At 38.4% G+C, this 21226-nt stretch overlaps 1 protein-coding gene across 6 annotated transcripts in view; it reads right to left on the bottom strand.

Moving 5' to 3' along the window:
• MAP3K20 (mitogen-activated protein kinase kinase kinase 20) overlaps positions 1–21226 on the bottom strand; it is a 204670-nt gene that overhangs the window by 102762 nt on the left and 80682 nt on the right. For all 6 annotated transcript variants that reach the window (XM_017973405.4, XM_002749336.7, XM_008998686.4 and 3 more), the window contains exon 3: positions 8418–8505. In XM_017973405.4, coding sequence (XP_017828894.1) covers positions 8418–8505 — 88 coding nt within the window. The remainder of the gene's footprint in view (positions 1–8417; positions 8506–21226) is intronic.

Here is a 21226-nt window from a genome sequence, read left to right on the forward strand (position 1 = left end):
GTACACAAGGAGTTGTTTTTCTCTTGCTGCTTCAAGATTTTTACTTTATCAACTATATTTAACTATAGTTTAGGTAGGGGTTCTTTTGCATTTATCCTACTTGTGGTTTGCTGAGCTTCTCATATATGTAGATTAATGTATTTTAATGAATTTAGGAAGGTTTTGGACATTATGCTTTCAAATCTTTTTCCACCCCTCTTCTTCTCTCCTCTTATACATTCATTGGTATAATTGTGGAAATCAATAGTGCTGGTGCCTTGGGTTGTTGTCATTCTTCTTCCCCTACCAGCACTCCAGCTCAGTCACACACAGGGCAGCCCATGAGGATTGACAGCATTGTTGCCAGAGTCGAGGTGCTTACTAGATCTGGAACAATGGATCGTGCCCACCTCCAGCAGCACTATCTGTGGAAGTGATGTTCTTGGTGGCAGGAGAGCAGAAATGGCTAACAGCGAACAGGTTGTTTCATAGGACTATGGGGTTCTGATCATTTTCCTTCAAATGTTTTCTCTTTTTGGAATTAATCTCTATTGATTGAATTTTAAGTAATTTCTATTAATCCAGTTTTAAGTTCACTGATTTTTTTCTTCTGCTATCTCAAATCTGCTGTTAAGTCGCTCTACAGAATTTTTCATTTTGATTATTGTCTTTTCAACTCCACAATTTTCATTGGGTTCTTTAAAAAATTTCTACTTGAGATTCTCTACTGGTCAATTCATTATTTTCATACTTTCTTCGAATTCTTTAAACATAGTTCTTTGAACATAATGATTCTTTGAAAGCTTTGTCTGAACTATTTGGAGAAACTGTTTCCATTCATGGATTTTCTTGGATTTGGGTTAAACACATTCCTGTTTCTTTACATGTCTTTTTTTAAAATTGGACAGTTTAGATAACATAACAACTAGATTCTAACTTTAACCTCATGAACATTTTTCTTGATTTTGTCTGTTTACTAACCTGCAATCTGTCTCCCCTGTGGTGTGTCCCCAGTGATATTCCACTTAGTCTTTTTTTTCCAATTTTGTTTTTATTTCTAAGCCTGGCCTTTTGAGGGCTGTCCCATAACTGCAAAGGTTGATGATTAGCCAATGATTATACAGAAGTGGTGTTCAAATATCCTGAAATGATGAATTTGCACAATGAGAGCACACTCAAAGTTTAGGCTGTTTTCAAGTTTGTTCTGATTGATTTTTACTTTCCACTGGCCTTTTTCGGTCTCCTTTGCAAATGTGCATAGCATTAGGTGCTACAAAGAGGATGTGGATACTATGTGGACCCTCTCAAATCTCTATTTTGCATATATGTGGCCTCAGCTAAGAATACATTTACCAAAATCACAACTCTTAGTTCAAACTAGTAGAGTGGTTACCTATTCCTGCCCTCCTGCCACCAGGAACATCACTTCCACTGACATGCTGCTGGATGTGGGCACAATCCATTGTTGTAAGTCTAGTGAGCACCTTCAATTGCAGCAACAGTGCTGTCAATCCTCATGGCCTGCTCTCTGTGTAACTGAGCTGGCATGTTGGTAAAGGAAGAAGAATGAGAACAAGCCCAGGCATGAGCACTACTGATTTCAACAATTATCCAAAATCTAGCAGTTTTTTCCAAACATAAACACTTCTCAGATTGTTACATACATGCCTTTGGTCGGTTTCCAGAGGGCTGAACATTTTGTCCAAATTTATAAATACTTTTTGGAGAGAGGATTTGCTGACTTCCTAATTCATCCATGCATGGCTGGAAGTCCCTCCCAGAAAATTTCTTTTTTATATTAAAGGCTAACTTGAAGAAAAGTTGAGCCTCATTTTAGGAAGCTGAAATTATCCCATCAGAGCTTTAATGATTTATAATAATTGCCATAATGATAATGTCTATAATTTCAACAAATTGCTTTAAAAAATTTCTTCTAGGCCGGGCGCGGTGGCTCGCTCACGCCTATAATCCCAGCACTTTGGGAGGCTGAGGTGAACAGATCACGAGATCAGGAGATCAAGTCCATCCTCGCCAACATGGTGAAACCTCATCTCTACAAAAAGTACAAAAAATTAGCTGGGTGTAGTGGTGCGCACCTGTAGTCCCAGCTACTTGGGAGGCTGTGGCAAGAACTGCTTGAACCCGGGAGGCAAAGGTTGCAGTGAGCCAAGATTGTGCCACTGTACTCTATCCTGGCGACAGAACAAGACTCTGTCTCAAAAAAAACAAAAAATGTCTCTATCTGTAAAGACATAAGGTAAGAACAATACTCTGAAACTAAAGTTGATTCATGCAATTAAATGTATGTGATAAATTATTTCTTGAGAAAAATACTAATACCCATAGCAAAACATCTCAGTAGATAAGAGTCACATTTTTTGTTTTGTATAATTTTTATTTTGACATCAAAGTTATCTAATAGCTATCAAATAGCAGAAAATTATAGTATAATGATAATCTTAGATAAATAAAGGAATAGCAAAAAAGAGAATAGCTTTAAGTTTTACTGTTAAATAGCTTGGTCCAATGTAACAATAAAGGTGTTAGTAGCCTATTCTACTATGTACTCTAGATAATCAAGCTGCCTTCTATAAATAAAATCTCTGGTCATACAGCATAAAAGTCATTTTTGGTTTATAAAATAGCATTTAGTAATTATTTCATGACCTATAAGAATAATTGTATATGCCAAATACAGTGTAAGGTTTGTCTCCATCACCCGAAAAATTGTTCCGAAGGAAAGAGCGAGTCAATTTATATTCAGATACTTCTAAAATCTCTCATATTTTAAGATACTCTCTGAATTAGTTTATTTTGAACAACAAAACACTGTTGGGGGAAAATATGTAAGTCTGAAATGACCTTAATCAAAGACAGTTTTTCAAAGCTTATAAAGGTTACCTATATGAATAAGACAAAAGAAAGGGAGGGAAGCAGGGAGGGGCAACACAGAGCAATTATTCCCGGAACTGTGAGTTCTCAATTCCACCTGCAGGATGTCACTGAAGACAAGTCTTCTACAGATCTCTTTGAAAAGCAGTCAGTTATGGTTACAAATATACCATATGGGACTAAAATATCCAACAATCCTAATGTCATGCTACTGGGTTCTAGTAGCTTGAGATAAATATCCAGAGACAGTATCATACAGAGATTCCCCAAACTATGATATTTCAAGCATCTTATACTATAATTAAGACACTGTACTCCAAAAACCATGTTAATTAAAAAAAATCATTTTAATGATGATGAAGACATGGAATACTGTTTGACCCAGCAATTCCATTACTGGGTACATTCCCAACAGATTATAAATCATTCTACTATAAAGACACATGCAGACATATGTTTATTGCAGCACTACTCACAATAGCAAAGACCTAGAACCAACCCAAATGCCCATCAATGATAGACTGGATAAAGAAAATGTGGCACATATACACCATGGAATAGTATGCAGCTATAAAAAAGATGAGTTCATGTCCTTTGCAGAGACATGGATGAAAGTGGAAACCATCATTCTCAGTAAACTAACACAGGAACAGAAAATCAAATGCCACATGTTCTCACTCATAAGTAGGAATTGAACAATGAGAACACACGGACAGGGAGGGGCACATCACACACTGGGGCCTGTCATGGAGAGGGGGGCTAAGGGAGGGATAGCATTAGGAGAAATACCTAATGTAGATGACAGGTTGATGGGTGCAGCAAACCAGCATGGCACATGTATACCTATTTAACCTGTACATTCTGCACATGTATCCCGGAACTTAAAGTATAATAATAATAAAGATGCATGATTAAATAAAAGTTTCATGACTTTGAAGTTGCAACAAAGGCAATATTATTACATTTCATATAAAATGTCATCTTTAGGTATGTGGATGGCTACACTAACATATTAACTGTTTTAAATAAGCATTTAATTCTTTCATCCTTTTGGTTTTCTCATTGGAAATGGTGGACTTACCATATACACATATGATTACATGTTTTTCAAACCACTGCTCCATAGAAAGTAGTTTACTGGATTTTAGTATAAAGTATTTGTTTCATTTTTTAAAAAGTCATTAAGAACCACATTAAGCAAACATTCCCTTTTGATTTTTATAAGATGACTTTTCCCTTTGAGTTTTATGGTGACAATAGCTGGCTTTGAAAAATGTAAACATCCAATCAGTATTATTGAAATAAATACCATTACCACGAAACCTCTTTGTAATAAAATGTCACCAAGACCAAGCTTAGATTATAACTCATAGAATATACAGAAATGTCTGAAAATGTGTTATAACAAAATGTGACACTTCTCTCTAATTGACTAATAAGAAAAGACCAGCACAATATCAAAACATGCAAATTAGATGTATCTGTGCTTAAAATAAATCACGATCAAGTTAAGGGAAATGAGATTGGGCACTTAAAAATTAGTATGTTTTCCTTGGCTGGGTTTAATGAGAATTTGGGCCTGCTGAGAAATCATGCAGAACTAGTCTCCTCTCTTAGAGGAGTAATAAGAACTAATGCAGAACAGGTCACTTAAGAGGTGATACCAGCTCCTGAGCACAAAGACGCAATTTCGTAGGCATCTGAGATCCTAAATCACTTCCCTCTGGAAACCTGGGACCCAGTCTGCCACCCTTTCTTTACTCTTAGATTACCAGATCTCCTCTCCAATCTGGCTTGCTACAAAAGTGGTATATGGTCTCCTATCTAACAACTTCCTTCATCTTCCAGGAGCTCCCCCTGCCCTCAAGTATTTATGTTTTACATATATATGTATAAAGAAATACATTACTGCTCTCTCTCTCTCTCTCTCTCTCTATATATATATATATATATATATATATATATGTATAGATATAGATTTCATATATAGTGGTAGAACCAAGTGGTATAAATTTCTCAAGTTGATTTTCCACAGAATCTGGAAGGTTGTGAGCTGACTGGCTCTTAAATTCAGAGACTTGTTGCTGTTATTCCATCTTCTGGTGGCAGGTAGTTTAACATGCTTTCACTCTTAGTAGCATTTATCCTAAGTTCTTAAGCAGAGGGACTTTTATCCCCAGTTCACTCAATTCACTTTGTACACAAAATATTTTGTCTATGTGTGTGTATATATATATATATGTATGTATATATATATATATACACACACACACAAACACATATACCTGTATTGTATATATACACACACATATATTTCTTTGTATATATATTTCTTGTGTGTGTATATACACACACATACATGCATGCATGCACATACATACATACAAATAAATAAAAGAATGGGAGTAGTACAGAATGAAGACGTTTCCAAAGATCAAATATCCATTATGGTATCTTTTCTTCTGGCTTTGGAGTCTGAGTTTCTTGTCACCCCATTTATTTGTAGATCTGGGGAAAAGATGTTCACTTCCCTTTCAAGGGAAATAAATTGGTAGCTGCCTCTTAGCCCAGATCTTCTGATAAGCAGAATTTATATGTCTGTGATAAAAAGTTTCAGCAAACACACATGCACAAGTATACACATACATACACACTCTCACCCAGAGATCATCTATTCTAGTCCCTTAATTCACATGAGAAAACAGACAGAGAGAGATCATTAGTGCCCCATCTATACAGTTCTGGCAGAATCAAGAGAAGATCTCAACTCTCACAATTCCCATTCCATTCCACCACTCTGATAAATCATTCTTTCAAGCCCTCAGCATGAATGACAACAGTTGCCTGCTGCAACAGCCTTTTCTATTAAAAAACAAAAAAACTACCTCAGATGGAAGGTATTCAAGCCATTCAAGCTTCCTCCTTCGGAGCCTCCACCATTTGATGATGATGAGGTTCACAGAGGGGTATCTAGCTAGGGCTGGGTGATCAAGGTCAGTTTTCCTATCTTTGTTTCTCTCTTAACTACCTCACACTAAGACTTATTTGTGCTAATTTCCAGTGGTAGAATAAGTGTCATCATTACTAATCCATGTGATCTCTTCAGTCCCAAACTGGGCTCAGTTGTCATATTTTCTACTACCCAAGCACAGAGCATAGCTGTAGGAGGTACGTTGAAAGGCTCACATAAACAAGCACTTAATCAATTAAAACTAACATCTCTAGGAACAAAGATAATCACATCAAATCAATACATTCAAACCACCAAAACTCAGCTACCAGGTCTCTTTAACAGTCAATCTTATAGGTCGATAAGAGCTATAAATATACAATCAACTACTACCTCATAATCTGAAACTTGTGTTGTTTTAAAGAATTGTTTAAGGTTAACAGTTGCTTACTTACTGGTTCTACAGGGAAAGATATAGATCCATAAAAAACTAAACAATTTAAAGAATTTGGGTAGGTGTAAGTATGAGTAGAAAATGCTAAAGGGATGCATGAAATAAAGGATGGGCTAGTCTGATAATGAAAGCAAACTATGTGGATTCTTTCTCCCTCTTTCAGATGAGGTGACCTAGGGGAAATATGCTGGCTAAGCATGTTTCATATCTTCCTACTGAGAGTAAACTCTTGGAAGAATTTCATATCACCACTCAAGTCCCCTTTTCTACCCTTCCCCCTCACCTCAAGAAACTAGAAAACTTCATAAATAGCTCATTAGTTGGCCAAAAATCTTTTCAAAAAGCATTAAACATCAAGGGTATATAATAAGAAACAGAGTTTCTAATCTCTTTGGAGTATCACACTTTCTTAGGAAGGAATAACACAAATGAGAATCAGCAAACTGGATTGAGATTTATAAAGTGAATGTAACTATTTAAAAAAGTAAATACAATGGACACAGAAAAAAGGAGCCACACGGTATATGGGTCAGAGAAAGGTTTAACTTTAAATCAGAAATCTGACTTAAAATGTGAGGTATGGTTACTTCCTCCCCCAACAATATAGCCCATTCATGGGTATTCATGTTTATAGGCAATACAGACTCACGATAAAAATTACTACATGCCCCATTTCAGTCACAGATCTAAAGAGAGTAAATTGTGGCTAAAAGTCCTTCTGCTTAAGAATTTAGGTTAAAACACTACTAAGACTAAAAGCATGTTAAACTACCTGCTGCCAGAAGATGGAATAACAGCAATCATGTCTCTCTAAATTTAAGAACCTAGCTTGCATAGAAGAGGAGCTTCTGTGGGAAATCAACTTGAGAAATTTACACCACTTTGATTCTATCACTAGCTAGGTGACCATGGGAAAATTGCAGAGATTTAGTTTTCTACTAGTAAAACAGAAATTATTTTACCTGTCTCATAGGGTTACTGTAAGAATTAGATGAGATAATTTATAAAAAGTACTTAATACAATCCTTTTTATTGAGTGTTTTGTTGCTCTTTTCTATAAAGACATCTAGGTTCTCACCTCTACAGTGGCAGAAGATATGACTAATATTTTAAGATTTTCTTGTTTGACTTTTTGTTTGTTTGTTTGTTTTGAGATGGAGTCTCACTCTGTTGCCCAGGCTGGAGTGCAGTGGCAAGATCTTGGCCCACTGCAACCTCTGCCACCTAGGTTCAAGCAATTCTTCTGCCTCAGCCTCCCAAGTAGCTAGGATTACAGGCACCTGCCACTGCACCTGGCTATCCTTTGCAGTTGTAGAAGAGAAGGGGTTTCACCATCTTGGCCAGGCTTGTCTTGAACTCCTCACCTCATGATCCACCCACATCGGCCTCTCAAAGTGCTGGAATTATAGCCACCCACCTCGCCTGGCAGACTTTGTTTTAATCAAAGAATTGCCAAGATACAGATCAAAGTTATTTTTTGTAAACCTGAACATTATACTTATTATAGACCTAAAGCTATTCAGTGGATTATACAAATATGAGCATAAAGTATTAAAGATACGTGTCTTTCTGTGTTTTCACGTGGCAAAAGTTTCTATGTGCTCCTTTTTAGAAAGGGTATTTCTGTCACTTATAAACTACTGCTCCAAATTATGTGATAATTTAGATCAAGGTCATTACCAACTTAGTTGACCAAACCTGAAAAATATTGTTCTCACGTCAGAGACCTTGAAGAAAGAATGCTCTAATGGGATTAAAATGCCTTGCAAAGAATTACAACATGAATAGCTCAAGAAATCTTAATTTATAAAAGGTCACAGAGTTTCAAAAAGCATCTCTCATTTCAACTAATTAAATGAAATTTTAGTTAAACGGCACCTTTAAATATTGGTATTGCAGCTGGGAGTGCATTTAAATAGCATTTACGCAGATATAATTAGCACAATTAAACATGGGTAGAAGTGGAAACACTATTCTTAATTATATTGATATAATCAGTTTTATTAATGCTTTATAGCAACAAAAGTGACATCTGACAGTAACACACAATTCATGACTGAACCTAATATTAAGCATTTTAGCATATTAAGGAATCTAAAGCTAGGTAACTGGAAAGGAAGAAGTCAAATAATGAGTTCCTACCTGTGACGATGCCATAGTTGGGAGGTTCAAGAATTACTCCATAAAACTGGATGATGTTTCTGTGACTGAGGATACTGAGTATTTCTGCCTGTACAAAAAATAAAATGCAAAGCTGTATAACATTTAATATTAATAACAGTCAAGTAAAACAGGCATCCAAAAAAAAAATAGTCAAATAAAACACTCTTTTTTTATTTTTTGGAGATGGAGTTTCACTCTTGTTACCCAGGCTGGAGTGCAATGGCACGATCTCAGCTCCTGGCAACCTCCGCCTCCTGGGTTCAGGCAATTCTCCTGCCTCAGCCTCCTGAGTAGCTGGGATTACAGGCATGCACCACCATGCCCAGCTAATTTTTTGTATTTTGTAGAGACGGGGTTTCACCATGTTGACCAGGATGGTCTCGATCTCTTGACCTCGTGATCCACCTGCCTCGGCCTCCCAAAGTGCTGGGATTACAGAACACTCATTTTTTTTTTAAAGATAGGGTCTTGCTCTGTTGCCCAGGCTAGAGTATAGTGGTATAATCTTGGCTCACTGAAGCCTTGACCTCCTGGGCTCAATAATCCTCCTATCTCAGCTTCCCAAGTAGCTTGGACTACAGGCATGCACCACTATACTCAGTTAATTAAAAAAAATTTTTTTGTAGAGATGGGGTATCACTATGTTGTTCAGGCTGATCTCAAACTCTTGGGCTCTAGCCATCTTCCCACCTTGGCCTCCCAAAGTGCCGGGATTACAGGTGTGAGCTACCACGCCCGGCCTCGGTTATCTTTTACTTACATTTACAAAGATCTATATGTGCCCAACAAGTATGTGATTCTGCTAAAGTTGTCTTTCTTGAAAGTTTAATCATTTCTACTGAAGCTTTCTGAAAATTTAAAAAGAAAATGAGCTTGAAGAACCAATAAAAGAGGTGCTTACTAGCAAGCCCACATGACGATAATGGAGGGGAATGACTGAAGAGATGCCCCATTTATTTACAGTGAAGGTCCTCTTCCTAATATCAATATATATTTTTTGCATAATGTCTCTTCTGAGAGGCTACAGCGAGACTGAACTTCTATTGGTTGGATTATTCAAAATAAAGGCATAGATTTAAAAATATTAATGGTATCAATTCAGGTAAAACCCATTTATTTATCTAATCATTTATTCAAAATATATTATTGTTCTCCTTTATACAAGGTACTACACAAACATATAAAGGTAGATTCTTGACCTTGAGTGGTGATTTGATAGGAGGCTGTATTTATACATTTTGAAACACATTAAATACTAGAAAGTAGTAGTAAAGAGTGACATGGTAAAAATAAGTTGTATTTATTAAACTTAATTTTTAAAACAAACAGATACTATGGTATATATCTGCTGTCAATAGAAAGATGATTGTTATATAAATCATATATTCAACATTTTATGACTTGTGGAGATAAAATACGGTTAATCAAGAATTATAATGAGGTATACAATCACATAAGTTAAATATAGAAAAGATTTAGTATTTTTCAATGAAAAGCATATTATTGGCAGTAAGTAGACAGGAGATTTATAAATCCCCATCCCAGAAAGATGATCATCAAGAAGAATGTCAACAGTTAATGAAAATGGAGACACTTTGGTCGAAAAGGGACTCCCCTCTGAGAATCTGTACCTGTGAGTTAGTGTTATTTGCTATTGATTTTTTTCATAGGATAAGAGTTGAGGTTTCATTAAAAACATCTGTGAAACTGGTTTTGAAGGTGGTGTAACTAGGTGGAAAACAGAAGTTTGAGAGTTGGCACAGGGTCAATATGAAATTGAGATAAAGAATATCCCTGATTGTATGAGACATTTACCAAGCTTGATTTGACAGTGTTTTCTTTTAGTAACACATGTGTTGAAGGGGGCTATCATGGCTGAATCGAGCAATTCCTTAACACTTACTGAGCGCCTAGTATGTACAGAGGGGTCTGTATTCATCAAGCAACCTTCTTTCCATAGTTTAGTTTCTCAAATAGGAAGAAGATGTATTAATTGAGCAACACAACTATTCATCCACATGGCAACTCTACTTCTAAGAAATAACAAAGTTTATTGTAAAAATAGAGTGTATGTGCAGTTTGGAAATCACAAAGCCCCCCCATCTTTTTTTTTAATTTATTTTTTTATTGCATTTTAGGTTTAGGGGTACATGTGCAGAACATGCAAGACAGTTGCATAGGTACACACATGGCAGTGTGTTTTGCTGCCTTCCTCCCCTTCCCCCACATTTGGCATTTCTCCCCATGCTATCCCTCCCCAGCACCCCCTCCACCGCTGTCCCTCCCCTATTCCCCCCAATAGACCCCAGTGTGTAGTACTCCCTTCCCTGTGTCCATGTGTTCTCATTTTTCATCACCCGCCTATGAGTGAGAATATGCAGTATTTCATTTTCTGTTCTTGTGTCAGTTTGCTGAGAATGATGTTCTCCAGATTCATCCATGTCCCTACAAAGGACGTAAACTCATCGTTTTTGATTGCAAAGCCCCCCATCTTTAAGTGGTAGACCAACTTTTTGTGAATAAAGCCTTAAGTTCAATATGAGTAAAGCAATAGAGTTAATGTTTGAACCAGTATTTGTGAAACTGAGGCAGTGTTATCCTTTGGAATATTCTTTGGAGTACCTGAATTTTGTGACCATTAAAAATGTTTGTATCAATAAAGAATAAACACAAGAATATTCTGAATCCTTGAATGATCACTTTTTAATGTAGCATGATGGGATTTTCAGTGTTTCAGCTAGTTTTCATGTTTATATTTAAGAAATTGCCCAGTGATATCTTAAGGAGATAGGATTGATCGTTTCAGGTGCTGGTAAACATGTCGAATAGCTCTTAGGCTGGCAAATGCTAATGTCAAAATGGCAGTCATTATCCTATATCCCATTGTTGTGCTCATATTTTAAGTTTTTACAAAAAAGCTTGCAGTGTAATTTGCAAGTAAATGATATTTTCATGAAATAAGATTTTAGGTTAATCTGATTTAACATTATAAAACATTTAACATCATAAAAACAACATGCTACTTTAGAGTGTTGTCCTGATTTCATGGAAATGGGCCAACAGTAAACAGAGGCAGATTGAGTAAGTGATATGTTTGTAATAAATGAAGGTCAAATGACATGATGTAAGCAATTCAAATAAGCTCCAATAAAAACAAGGGTGAAGTCAACCAAATTATTAAAACCTGTTTTGTAGCAATCAGCCTCTGACAGCAAGCAGATATATTCTCTGGTACATCAGTAAACTCTGCCTCTGTTTACTGTTAGTTAAGATAAATATGTAATTTTCCAGACTAGAACCTGAGGGTCTAAGAAAAGACTGGGATAGACTGCAACAATAGTTATATATTTTTAGATGGAATCTTGCTCTGTCAACCAGGCTGCAGTACACTGGTTCGATCACTGCTCACTGCAGAGATCAAGTGATTCTCCTGCCTCAGCCTCCTGAGTACCTGGAATTACAGGTGCGCACCACTATGCCTGGCTAATTATTGTATTTTTTTTTTATAGTAGAGATGGGGTTTCACCATGTTGGCCAGGCAGGTCTTGAACTCCTGACCTCAGGTGATCTGCCTGCCTCAGCCTTCCAAAGTGCCAATTTTAACTCAGGCTCTAAGATCTCAGAAAAATAAGAGTCCCAACCTAAGATATAAATGGAGGAATATCCATAAAAATGTCTACTAGTCATGTCCTCATTAGGGTGAAAAAATGTCTACAGATGATTGTTTGCCTGCTCTTACTGTTTCCAGCTGGGGCCAGTTCCTTCCTCTCTTCCTCTTTCTTTTCTTTATTGGAAAACTTATAGAAGTTTTAGTCTGTTAATTAACCTGGGGGGTCAGGAGTATTTTGTTGTTAGTTATATCAGCATTTCTATGAGTTTCCAGGGGAAGACAAGCCATTAGCTCAGTTTGCCATGTTTCCAGACATCGACCAACTCACAGGTTCCAAATGGCTGATTCGGAGATATTAAAAGAAGTTAGGCAGGGCACGGTGGCTCATGCCTGTAATCCCAGCACTTTGGGAGGCCAAGGTGGGTGGATCATGAGGTCAGGAGTTTGAGACTAGCCTGACCAACATGGTGAAACCTCATCTCTATTAAAAATACAAAAAAAAAAAAAAAAAAATTAGCTGGGTGTGGTGGTGTACCCCTGTAATCCCAGCTACTCAGGAGGCTGAGGCAGGAGAATTGCTTGAATGCAGGAGGTAAAGGTTGCAGTGAGCCGAGATAGCGCCACTGCACTCCAACCTGGGCAACAGAGCGAGACTCTTTCTCAAAAAAAAAAAAAGTTAAATATCATAGTTTTAATTCTCTTCCTTTAAAGTATTTCCCACAGTTTAAAAATATCTCCATCTTCAGAAGTACTCTTTTCCTTCAATTCAAAACTTTTTTTCAACCTAATCCCAAATTTTATTTTGTTTATTTAATTTTGGAGAGCTGCCATAGAATCTTTAAAGATTCTGTGTCTTTAAAGCTTGTTTTGCAAACATCGACAAATGTGACTAATTCAACTGAGCAGCTTGTGCACAGCAAAAGAAACTATCAACACAGTACACAGACAGTCTACAGAATGGGAGAAAATATTTGCAAACTATGCATCTGACACAGGTCTAATTTCCAGAATCTATAAAGAACTTAAAAAAATTTACAAGCAAAAACAACCCTATTAAAAAGTAGGCAAAGGACAGGCACAGACACTTTTCAAAAGAAGACATACATGAGGCCAACAAGCATATGAAAAAATGCCCAACATCTCTAATCATTAGAGAAATGCAAACCAAAATCACAATGAGATACCATCTCACACCGTCAGAATGGCTATTATTAAAAAGTCAAGAAATAACAGATGCTGGTGAAGTTGCAGAGAAAAGGAAATGCTCATACACTGCTGGTGAGAATGTAAATTAGTTTAATCATTGTGAAAAGCAGTTTGGCGATTTCTCAAAGAACTTAAAACAGAACTGGGGCCGGGCGCGGTGGCTCAAGCCTGTAATCCCAGCACTTTGGGAGGCCGAGGTGGGTGGATCACGAGGTCAACAGATCAAGACCATCCTGGTCAACATGGTGAAACCCCATCTCTACTAAAAATACAAAAAATTAGCTGGTCACGGTGGCACGTGCCTGTAATCCCAGCTATTCAGGAGGCTGAGGCAGGAGAATTGCCTGAACCCAGGAAGCGGAGGTTGCGGTGAGCCGAGATCGCGCCATTGCACTCCAGCCTGGGTAACAAGAGCGAAATTCCATCTCAAAAAAAAAAGAAGAACAGAACAGAACTATCATTCACTCCAGCAATTCCATTACTGGGTAATGGAATATAATTGAGGAAACCCAAAGGAATATAATAATTCTACCACAAAGACACATGTTCATCACAGCATTATTCACAATAGCAAAGACATGGCATCAAGCTAAATGCCCATCAAAGATAGACTGGATAAAGAAAATGTGGTACATATCCACCATGTAATACTATGTAGCCAAAAAAAGAACAAGATCATGTCCTTTGCAGAAACATGGATGGGCTGAATACTATGCAGTCATAAAAAAGAACAAGATCATGTCCTTTGCAGTAACATGGATGGAGCTGGAAGCCATTATCCTCAGTGAACAAACAAAGGAACAGAAAACCTAATACAGCATGTTCTCACTTAGGAGTAGGAGCTAAACACTGAGTACACATGGACATGAAGTAGAAAACAGTAGACACAGGGGCCTACTTGAAGGTAGAGGGTGGAAGGCGGGTGAGGACTGAAAAAACTACCTATAGGGTGCTATGCTTATTACCTGGGTAAGAAAATAATCTGTATACTAACCGCCTGTGACACACAATTTACCCATGTAACAAACCTGCACATGCACCCCTAAACCTAAAAGTTAAAAAAGCTTGTTTTACATCTTTATATTCCAAGAATATAGTCTATATGTATTTATGTGATAAATACTGTAAAAATAAAATTGAGTTCACTTCTTTTCGTGAAAGAAAGCAAAGATACCAACAACAACCTACTGATGGGTACAGAATGAAAGCGATCATTTATGAAGCCCCATATCATAAGGCTGGCTGGCTCCATTTACATGTTGTATTCGGAACTGGCTTTTCTCTCTAATTGTCAACAGCTACTTCCCTCTACCTAGGAGCAGGACTGTGTCTCAGTGGGGTCCATGCTTCAGCGTGTGATGTGGCACTGACACAAGGTACACTTCTTTTGCCCACGAATGTAAACTACTCCTTGAAGTCCTCTAGTGTGTGTGGTGTTTAAACAAACACACAACTCCATGGACTCTTATCTCTGAGGTCCTGACTCACCAGTTCTTTTTTTTTTTAAGACGGAGTTTTGTTCTTGTTGCCTGGGCTGGAGTGCAATGGCTTGGTCTCGGCTCACCACAACCTCTGCCTTCTGGGTTCAAGGGATACTTCTGCCTCCGCCTCCCTAGTAACTGAGATTACAGGCACCTACCACCATGCCCAGCTAATTTTTGTGTTTTTAGTAGAGATGAGGTTTCACCAGGTTGGCCAGGCTGGTCTCAAACTCCTGACCTCAGGTGTTCCGCCCACCTCAGCCTCCTAGAGTGCTGGGATTACAGGTGTGAGCAACTGCGCCCAGCTGGTCCTCACCACTTTTAAGAGTCTATCATTCCATCAGAGTATGGTAGTAAAAAAAAGAAAAGTGGTTCATCCAATCACTCAGCTGAAGCTGTCTCCTTACTGCACTCTATATCCAAGGTCCAAGGCTCTCTCCCCAAACTGCATCTCCAAAATACCAATATGATCCAGGGTCACTATATTCACCCAAACTTCAAGAATATAGGAGATGATCTCACTTTTTTTTTTTTTTTTTTTTTTGAGATAGAAGTTTCACTCTTGTTGCCCACGCTGTAGTGCAATGGCATGATCTTGGCTCTCTGCAACCTCCGCCTCCTGGGTTAAAGCCATTCTCCTGTCTCAGCCTCCTGAGTGGCTGGGATTACAGGTGTCTGCTATTACACCCAGCTAATTTTTTTGGTATTTTTAGTAGAGACGAGATTTGACCTATTGGCCAGGCTGGTCTTGAACTCCTGACCCCAGGTGATCCACCTGCCTTGGCCCCCCAAAGTGTTGGGATTACAGGCGTGAGCCACCATGCTCAGCCACATTTTTTAAAAATAAAAGTTATGTGTATAGAAAAAAAGGGTAGGAAGAAAACATTATTGTGGTCATCTATTTCTAAGTTGCAGAAAGAATAAGGGATTTTAATTTTTTTTCTCTGTCCCAAATTCTTTACAATGTCTATATAATTTTTATAATTAGAAAAAGCAGCACAGGCATGTTATATGTAATACATATAACAACATATAAACATGAAATTAAAAATATTTATTTGCATAGAAATATTCTCCCTAGGATTGGGTCAGGAAGAAGGGAAGCTCTTTCCTTACCTTCCCAGGACTACCATAGGCATATAAAAACTAGTTTAGTTAACCACTGACTTGTGATTTTCCCCTGAAATGGCCTGCAACAAGCTAGGGATAACACAGGTTCCTCTCTCACAGAAAGCCATAGGTTCTGAGAAGCCATGAGACTGAAGACATGGGTGCTGAAATCTCATGGGCTCTAGATGGACCTCAACTTACTCGGTATGCATGTGGTTCAGCATTTTATTACATAATGTTCCTCTCCCTTCTTGTGTCTGCTCCTATGGTCTGCTACCCTATAGAAGAGGCTTTCATACTTTGCTCCTCTTGTAAAATGTCTAGTATAGTCTGGGCACAGTGGCTCAACACCTGTAATCCCAGCATTTTGGGAGGCCCAGGTGGGCAGATCATGAGGTCAAGAGATCAAGACCATCCTGGCCAACATGGTGAAACCCCGTCTCTACTAAAATTACAAAAGTTAGCTGGTGTGGTGGCATGTGCCTGTAATCCCAGCTACTTGGGAGGCTGAGGCCGGAGAATCAATTGAATCCAAGAGGCGGAGGTTACGGTAAGCCAAGATAGTGCCACTGCACTCCAGCCTGGCAACAGAGCAAGAGTCCATCACACACACACACACACACACACACACACACACACACACACACAAAAGTCTAGTATAATATCACATAAGCAAGAAAAGCCAGATACCTTATATACAAGAAGCACTCGGTAACATTTAAAGGATGAATGAACATTATTTGATGATAATGATATTCAGTGTGTTTAAATAATTATGGAGAGCCTATGTTAGAAAATGTTAACCCTGAACCAGACAGTGAGAAGAGTAAAATGCCAGAAGGTATGAATTTGCTTCATTCTGTTCTTTTACACACTTAAGGGTTACTTAGGGTATATTTCATAACAATCACAGCCAATCAATGATATAATTGCAATAGAAACCACAGTTAAGATGTATGTTCACCAGTTCACTGTGGATTTAAAATTCAAGAATGAGGATCTGGACAGCTACACTTTGCCTCTTGTAGGCTCTGCTGTCCAAGGTAATTATAGGAGCACAATTTCTTGAGAATCCTTTGCTGCTTTCCATTCTTCAAGCAGGCCCTTGCCTTTGCATTGTCCTTTTTCTTTGCCTTGTACTTAAATGGGGGGTTTAAGATTAAGCAAGAATGAAAGGCTTGCTTAATCTTCAACCCTCTATTTCCAATTTTCTACCCAATACATTTTGCCATGTATTTCCAAAATCATCTCTAGAGATGAGCCAGCCTTTTGCCAAGTCCACATTCCATACCCATTATTCGATCTGAAAGCTATGGTAGGTGCTCCTCTACTGTGTGGTGACAGGTGGAGCCCTGCTTCTCAGTAGTGGAGCCACATTGCACACAGGCTCCCATCCCTAGGCCAGGGCCAGTATCATAAACATCCACGATAAATGAACCAGGGTCTCCTCAGTGCAGCATACCTCTTATCTTTATTGCTACAGAGTCCAGAACTATTGTACTTAGAGCAGAATGTAAATGCAAGGAGAAACTATTGATTTAGAAACTCCTAATATGGTATCTGCAAATCTAGAAGGTCAATACACCTAGCTCTTTCAGAAAAGATGTAGGGAGAACCTCCCTTGCCTACTAATTGTTTCAGGTTCTGATTATAAAGAAAATGAAGGAGAGTTCTCAATCTAAGTTATCAAAAGTACAAAAGTATCAGGATCCCAGGATCTTGACTGGGTCAAAAACAAAACAAAACAAAACAAAATGCTGCTTAATTCAGTGCATTTTTACCCCACAATTATCAAAACCAGACGCATTTTTTTTCAAATAAGAAAAACTTCATTCTTACATGTATGGCAAGATAGAAAACCAGCCTTTCTATGTCTAAAACTGCTGTGCTATGTTTTAAAGAACAATTTTAAAAGCAGGTTTGGAGGATTTCCAATCCTGTATATAATCGCCAGAGGGTCATACACAGGTCACGCCCTTCAAGTCAGTTTGGGCTTCACGAGACCCATTCAGTCACAGTCACAGTCACAGAAAAAGCAGCAAACTTCACAATTCCATAGGTTCTTTTTCAAATAATGCTCTTTAGGTATTCAGGACAATAAACAAGGATAAATGAACTGAATTCAGATCCATAATAGAACACATCCTATATTCTAAATGACGTTTGACATCATGAAGACTTTTATTTGGGCGAAAAACAGTTACGAATGCTATGAAAAAAAATACACCACTCATTTACCCACTCTTCTTAAATAAGTGAGATGGAGTCATGGGGGATTTTTATTGTGAACATCACCAGTGCTGGGAAGCCTCCTATTGCTCAATGTTTTCCTGGTGTGATGCAGCCGACTCACCGCGTGCAGTCAAGGGAGGAGCCGGGGCTTCCCTCCGGGGATCCAGCGCTGCTCTCTAGTTAAGTACATACCCAACTAAGGGCAGACTCACTTGGCAGGATAGGAGGGTGGCAAAAACTGAACGAAACAAAGAGTGAAGATTTAAGACTGGGGATTCAAGTAGTTCCAAATCACAAAAAGGCAATCCGATTTCACATTCTTCGTGCTCACACCTGAATGTCACTGTGGTAACATGAAAGAGTAAGGCCAGGTGCACTGGCTCACATCTGTAGTCCCAGGACTTCGGTAGGACAAGGCAGGCGGATTGCTTGAGCTCAGGAGTTCGAGACCAGTCTGGGCAACACAGTGAGAACCTATCTCTACAAAAAATACAGAAATTAGCCAGGCATAGTGGCATGCGCCTGTAGTCTCAGCTACTCAGGAGACTGAGGTGGGAGGATCACTTGCACCTAGGAGGTTGAGGCTGTCGTGAGCTGAGATCATGCCACTGCACTCCAGCCTAAGTGACAAAGACCCAGTCAGAAAGAATGAAAGAAAGGCGGGGGGAGGATATATGGAAACAACCTGTATTCAGTTTGGGTGACAAAAGCACAAACAAGAATTCAGTCAGCTTTCCATCAAACAACTTATACACCTTGGTCAAAGCAGTCACTTTGTACTAAATCACACACAAATTATCCCCAAAGAAAACCCCTGAATGAGGCTTCAAGTTGGAACTAATGAAGGATTAGACATCTGAGAAATTGAATAGCAATAAATTTAATCAAATATTGGACTAGGTGAGTAAAAATTTAATTCTCTTCCAAAATGGATGTCCCTAAAGCCACCTGGTCACTCTGGGTCTTTTTTCCTTCCTAGAAAATGACTTGGTTGCACAAAATTATCATTCAGATTCCTTCATGCTTTACATTTCTATCCATGTTTCTGAAACATACAATAATACATCTGTTAATGTATTATTCACACCACACTGAGTAGGTGCTCAATGAACATGTGATAAATTGATTGGAGGTAATCAACCATGTTGTATTAGGACATCCTCGGAGTCACACAGGCCTCAGTATGATGTTGGCTCTGCCACTTATCAGTGAGGTGACTTTGAGGAAGTTACTTAACCTCACTGAGACTCAGTTTTCTCATCTGTAAGAGGCAGACAGTATTCCTACTCCAGTGTCCACCAAATGCCAGGGGCTCCACCAATGCTAAGTCCTTTCTCTGACATCTTTCCCCGTCCTTTATAATCAATGATCATTCAGTGGCAAGTCAAGCTTATGAGTAAATTCCTATGTCTTCCAGCAATAGATTCCACTTACATATTTTGCTTGTTTTAATTAGTCTCATGTATTCATTATATTCAACTGTCCTTGCTTACTTATGTTTTTACCTAAATATGGCACTTTGACATTTCCAAAGAATTTATCTTACCTGACTCTCACAAATGAGATTTTATTGTATTTAAGTGTTGAGAAAATTGGGTCTTTGATTAATTTGATTTGATCAAGTTTACTTGCCTAGTAAATATCAGTAATAAAGTTTGATGCCAGGTCTCTGACCTCTGCCTCTTTTTATATGTTGTCCTCCCCACTTTCTCCCTTTCAAAAAGTCCAGTGGCCGGGCATGGTGGCGCGCCTATAATCTGAGCACTTTGGGAGGCTGAGGCGAGCGGATCACAAGGTCAAGAGGTGGAGACCATCCTGGCCAACATGGTGAAACCCTGTCTCTACTAAAAATACAAAAATTAGCTGGGCGTGGTGGCACAAAAATGTAGTCCCAGCTACTCAGGAGTCTGAGGCAGGAGAATCGCTTGTATCCCGAGAGGCGGAGGTTGCGGTGAGCCGAGATCGTGTTACTGCACTCCAGCCTGGTAACCGAGTGAGGCTTCGCCATTTACTGTGCCCTTGGGTGTCTCAAAAAAAAAAAGAAGTCCAGTAAAATCATAGGTCCTTTTAAACATTTTTTATTAAAACCTTCCCCTGCTCAAAGAGATTTCAACTTGCAGACTCCTCTATAATACTAGCTAATGTGTACTGAGTACCTACTATGAGGCCAAGAACTTCGTGTAGATTGAATCCTGAAATTCTCACAGCAAATAAGTTAGGGCGTACTATTAATCACCCTTTCACAGGGGAAGAAACCTAGGCAAGGAGAAACTTGAAAACTTCCCCAAGGGCACAATAAATGGCAAAGCCAGGTTTTTAACACAGGTAGTAGGATCTCAAAGCCCTGCTTATTACAATCAGTAAACCATACCACTCCACTTCACAAACCTAATTTGAATACAGAATGAAATGAACAAGCAAAAATTAACAGGTCTAAAAAATTCCAAAGCTCTCTTTAGTTACAGAAGCATGAGAAACAACTCATCAGTTTCCTCTTAGGGCCTCAGCTGCTGTCCCCACTATAAGATTTCCAAGCCTTCCTGACACTCAATTGTGCAGGATCAGGTCAAGAACCAAGATCTAATTCCCTACAGGCACTAGGCCATCAAGCCAACCAGCATCAACCAAATTTATAGCTAATAAAACCAGTTAATTGCACAGCATGAGGCACTCTCTCTCTATGCAAAAATTACATGGTTAGAAATTTTGAGCGGCTCTCACAATCTGATTAGCTAAGTGCTTTATAATATTACTCTCCAGTGAAACAGAGTTTGATTATTTACATCTCATAGGAGAAATGTTTGCCACATTATGGAAATCTACAAAATCATTTAAAAGAATTTAGCAAATTTAATTTTAAAATGGTCTGAAAGTCCTTTAGCATCTTTTAGACTCCAATTAGACAGTGTCTTGAACACTTGGATTCTTCAGCTACAATAATGATTTTTACTGTTTTTGGGTTCTGTCCACATAAACAATAGCTAAAGTCACATGTGTGGTAGCTGGCAGACTTTTTTTAGTTTTATTAATTGTAAAAAAAAGTACCAAACCCTAATACACAGTAAAGGTAATCTGAAATCACAGAATATTAAGAATAGAAGGGATTTGAAGTCTTCCAGTCTTTTCCTTTCTACTCCTCAACTACAATC

Source organism: Callithrix jacchus, chromosome 6 (assembly GCF_049354715.1).
Source record: "Callithrix jacchus isolate 240 chromosome 6, calJac240_pri, whole genome shotgun sequence".
Taxonomy (NCBI): domain Eukaryota; kingdom Metazoa; phylum Chordata; class Mammalia; order Primates; family Cebidae; genus Callithrix; species Callithrix jacchus.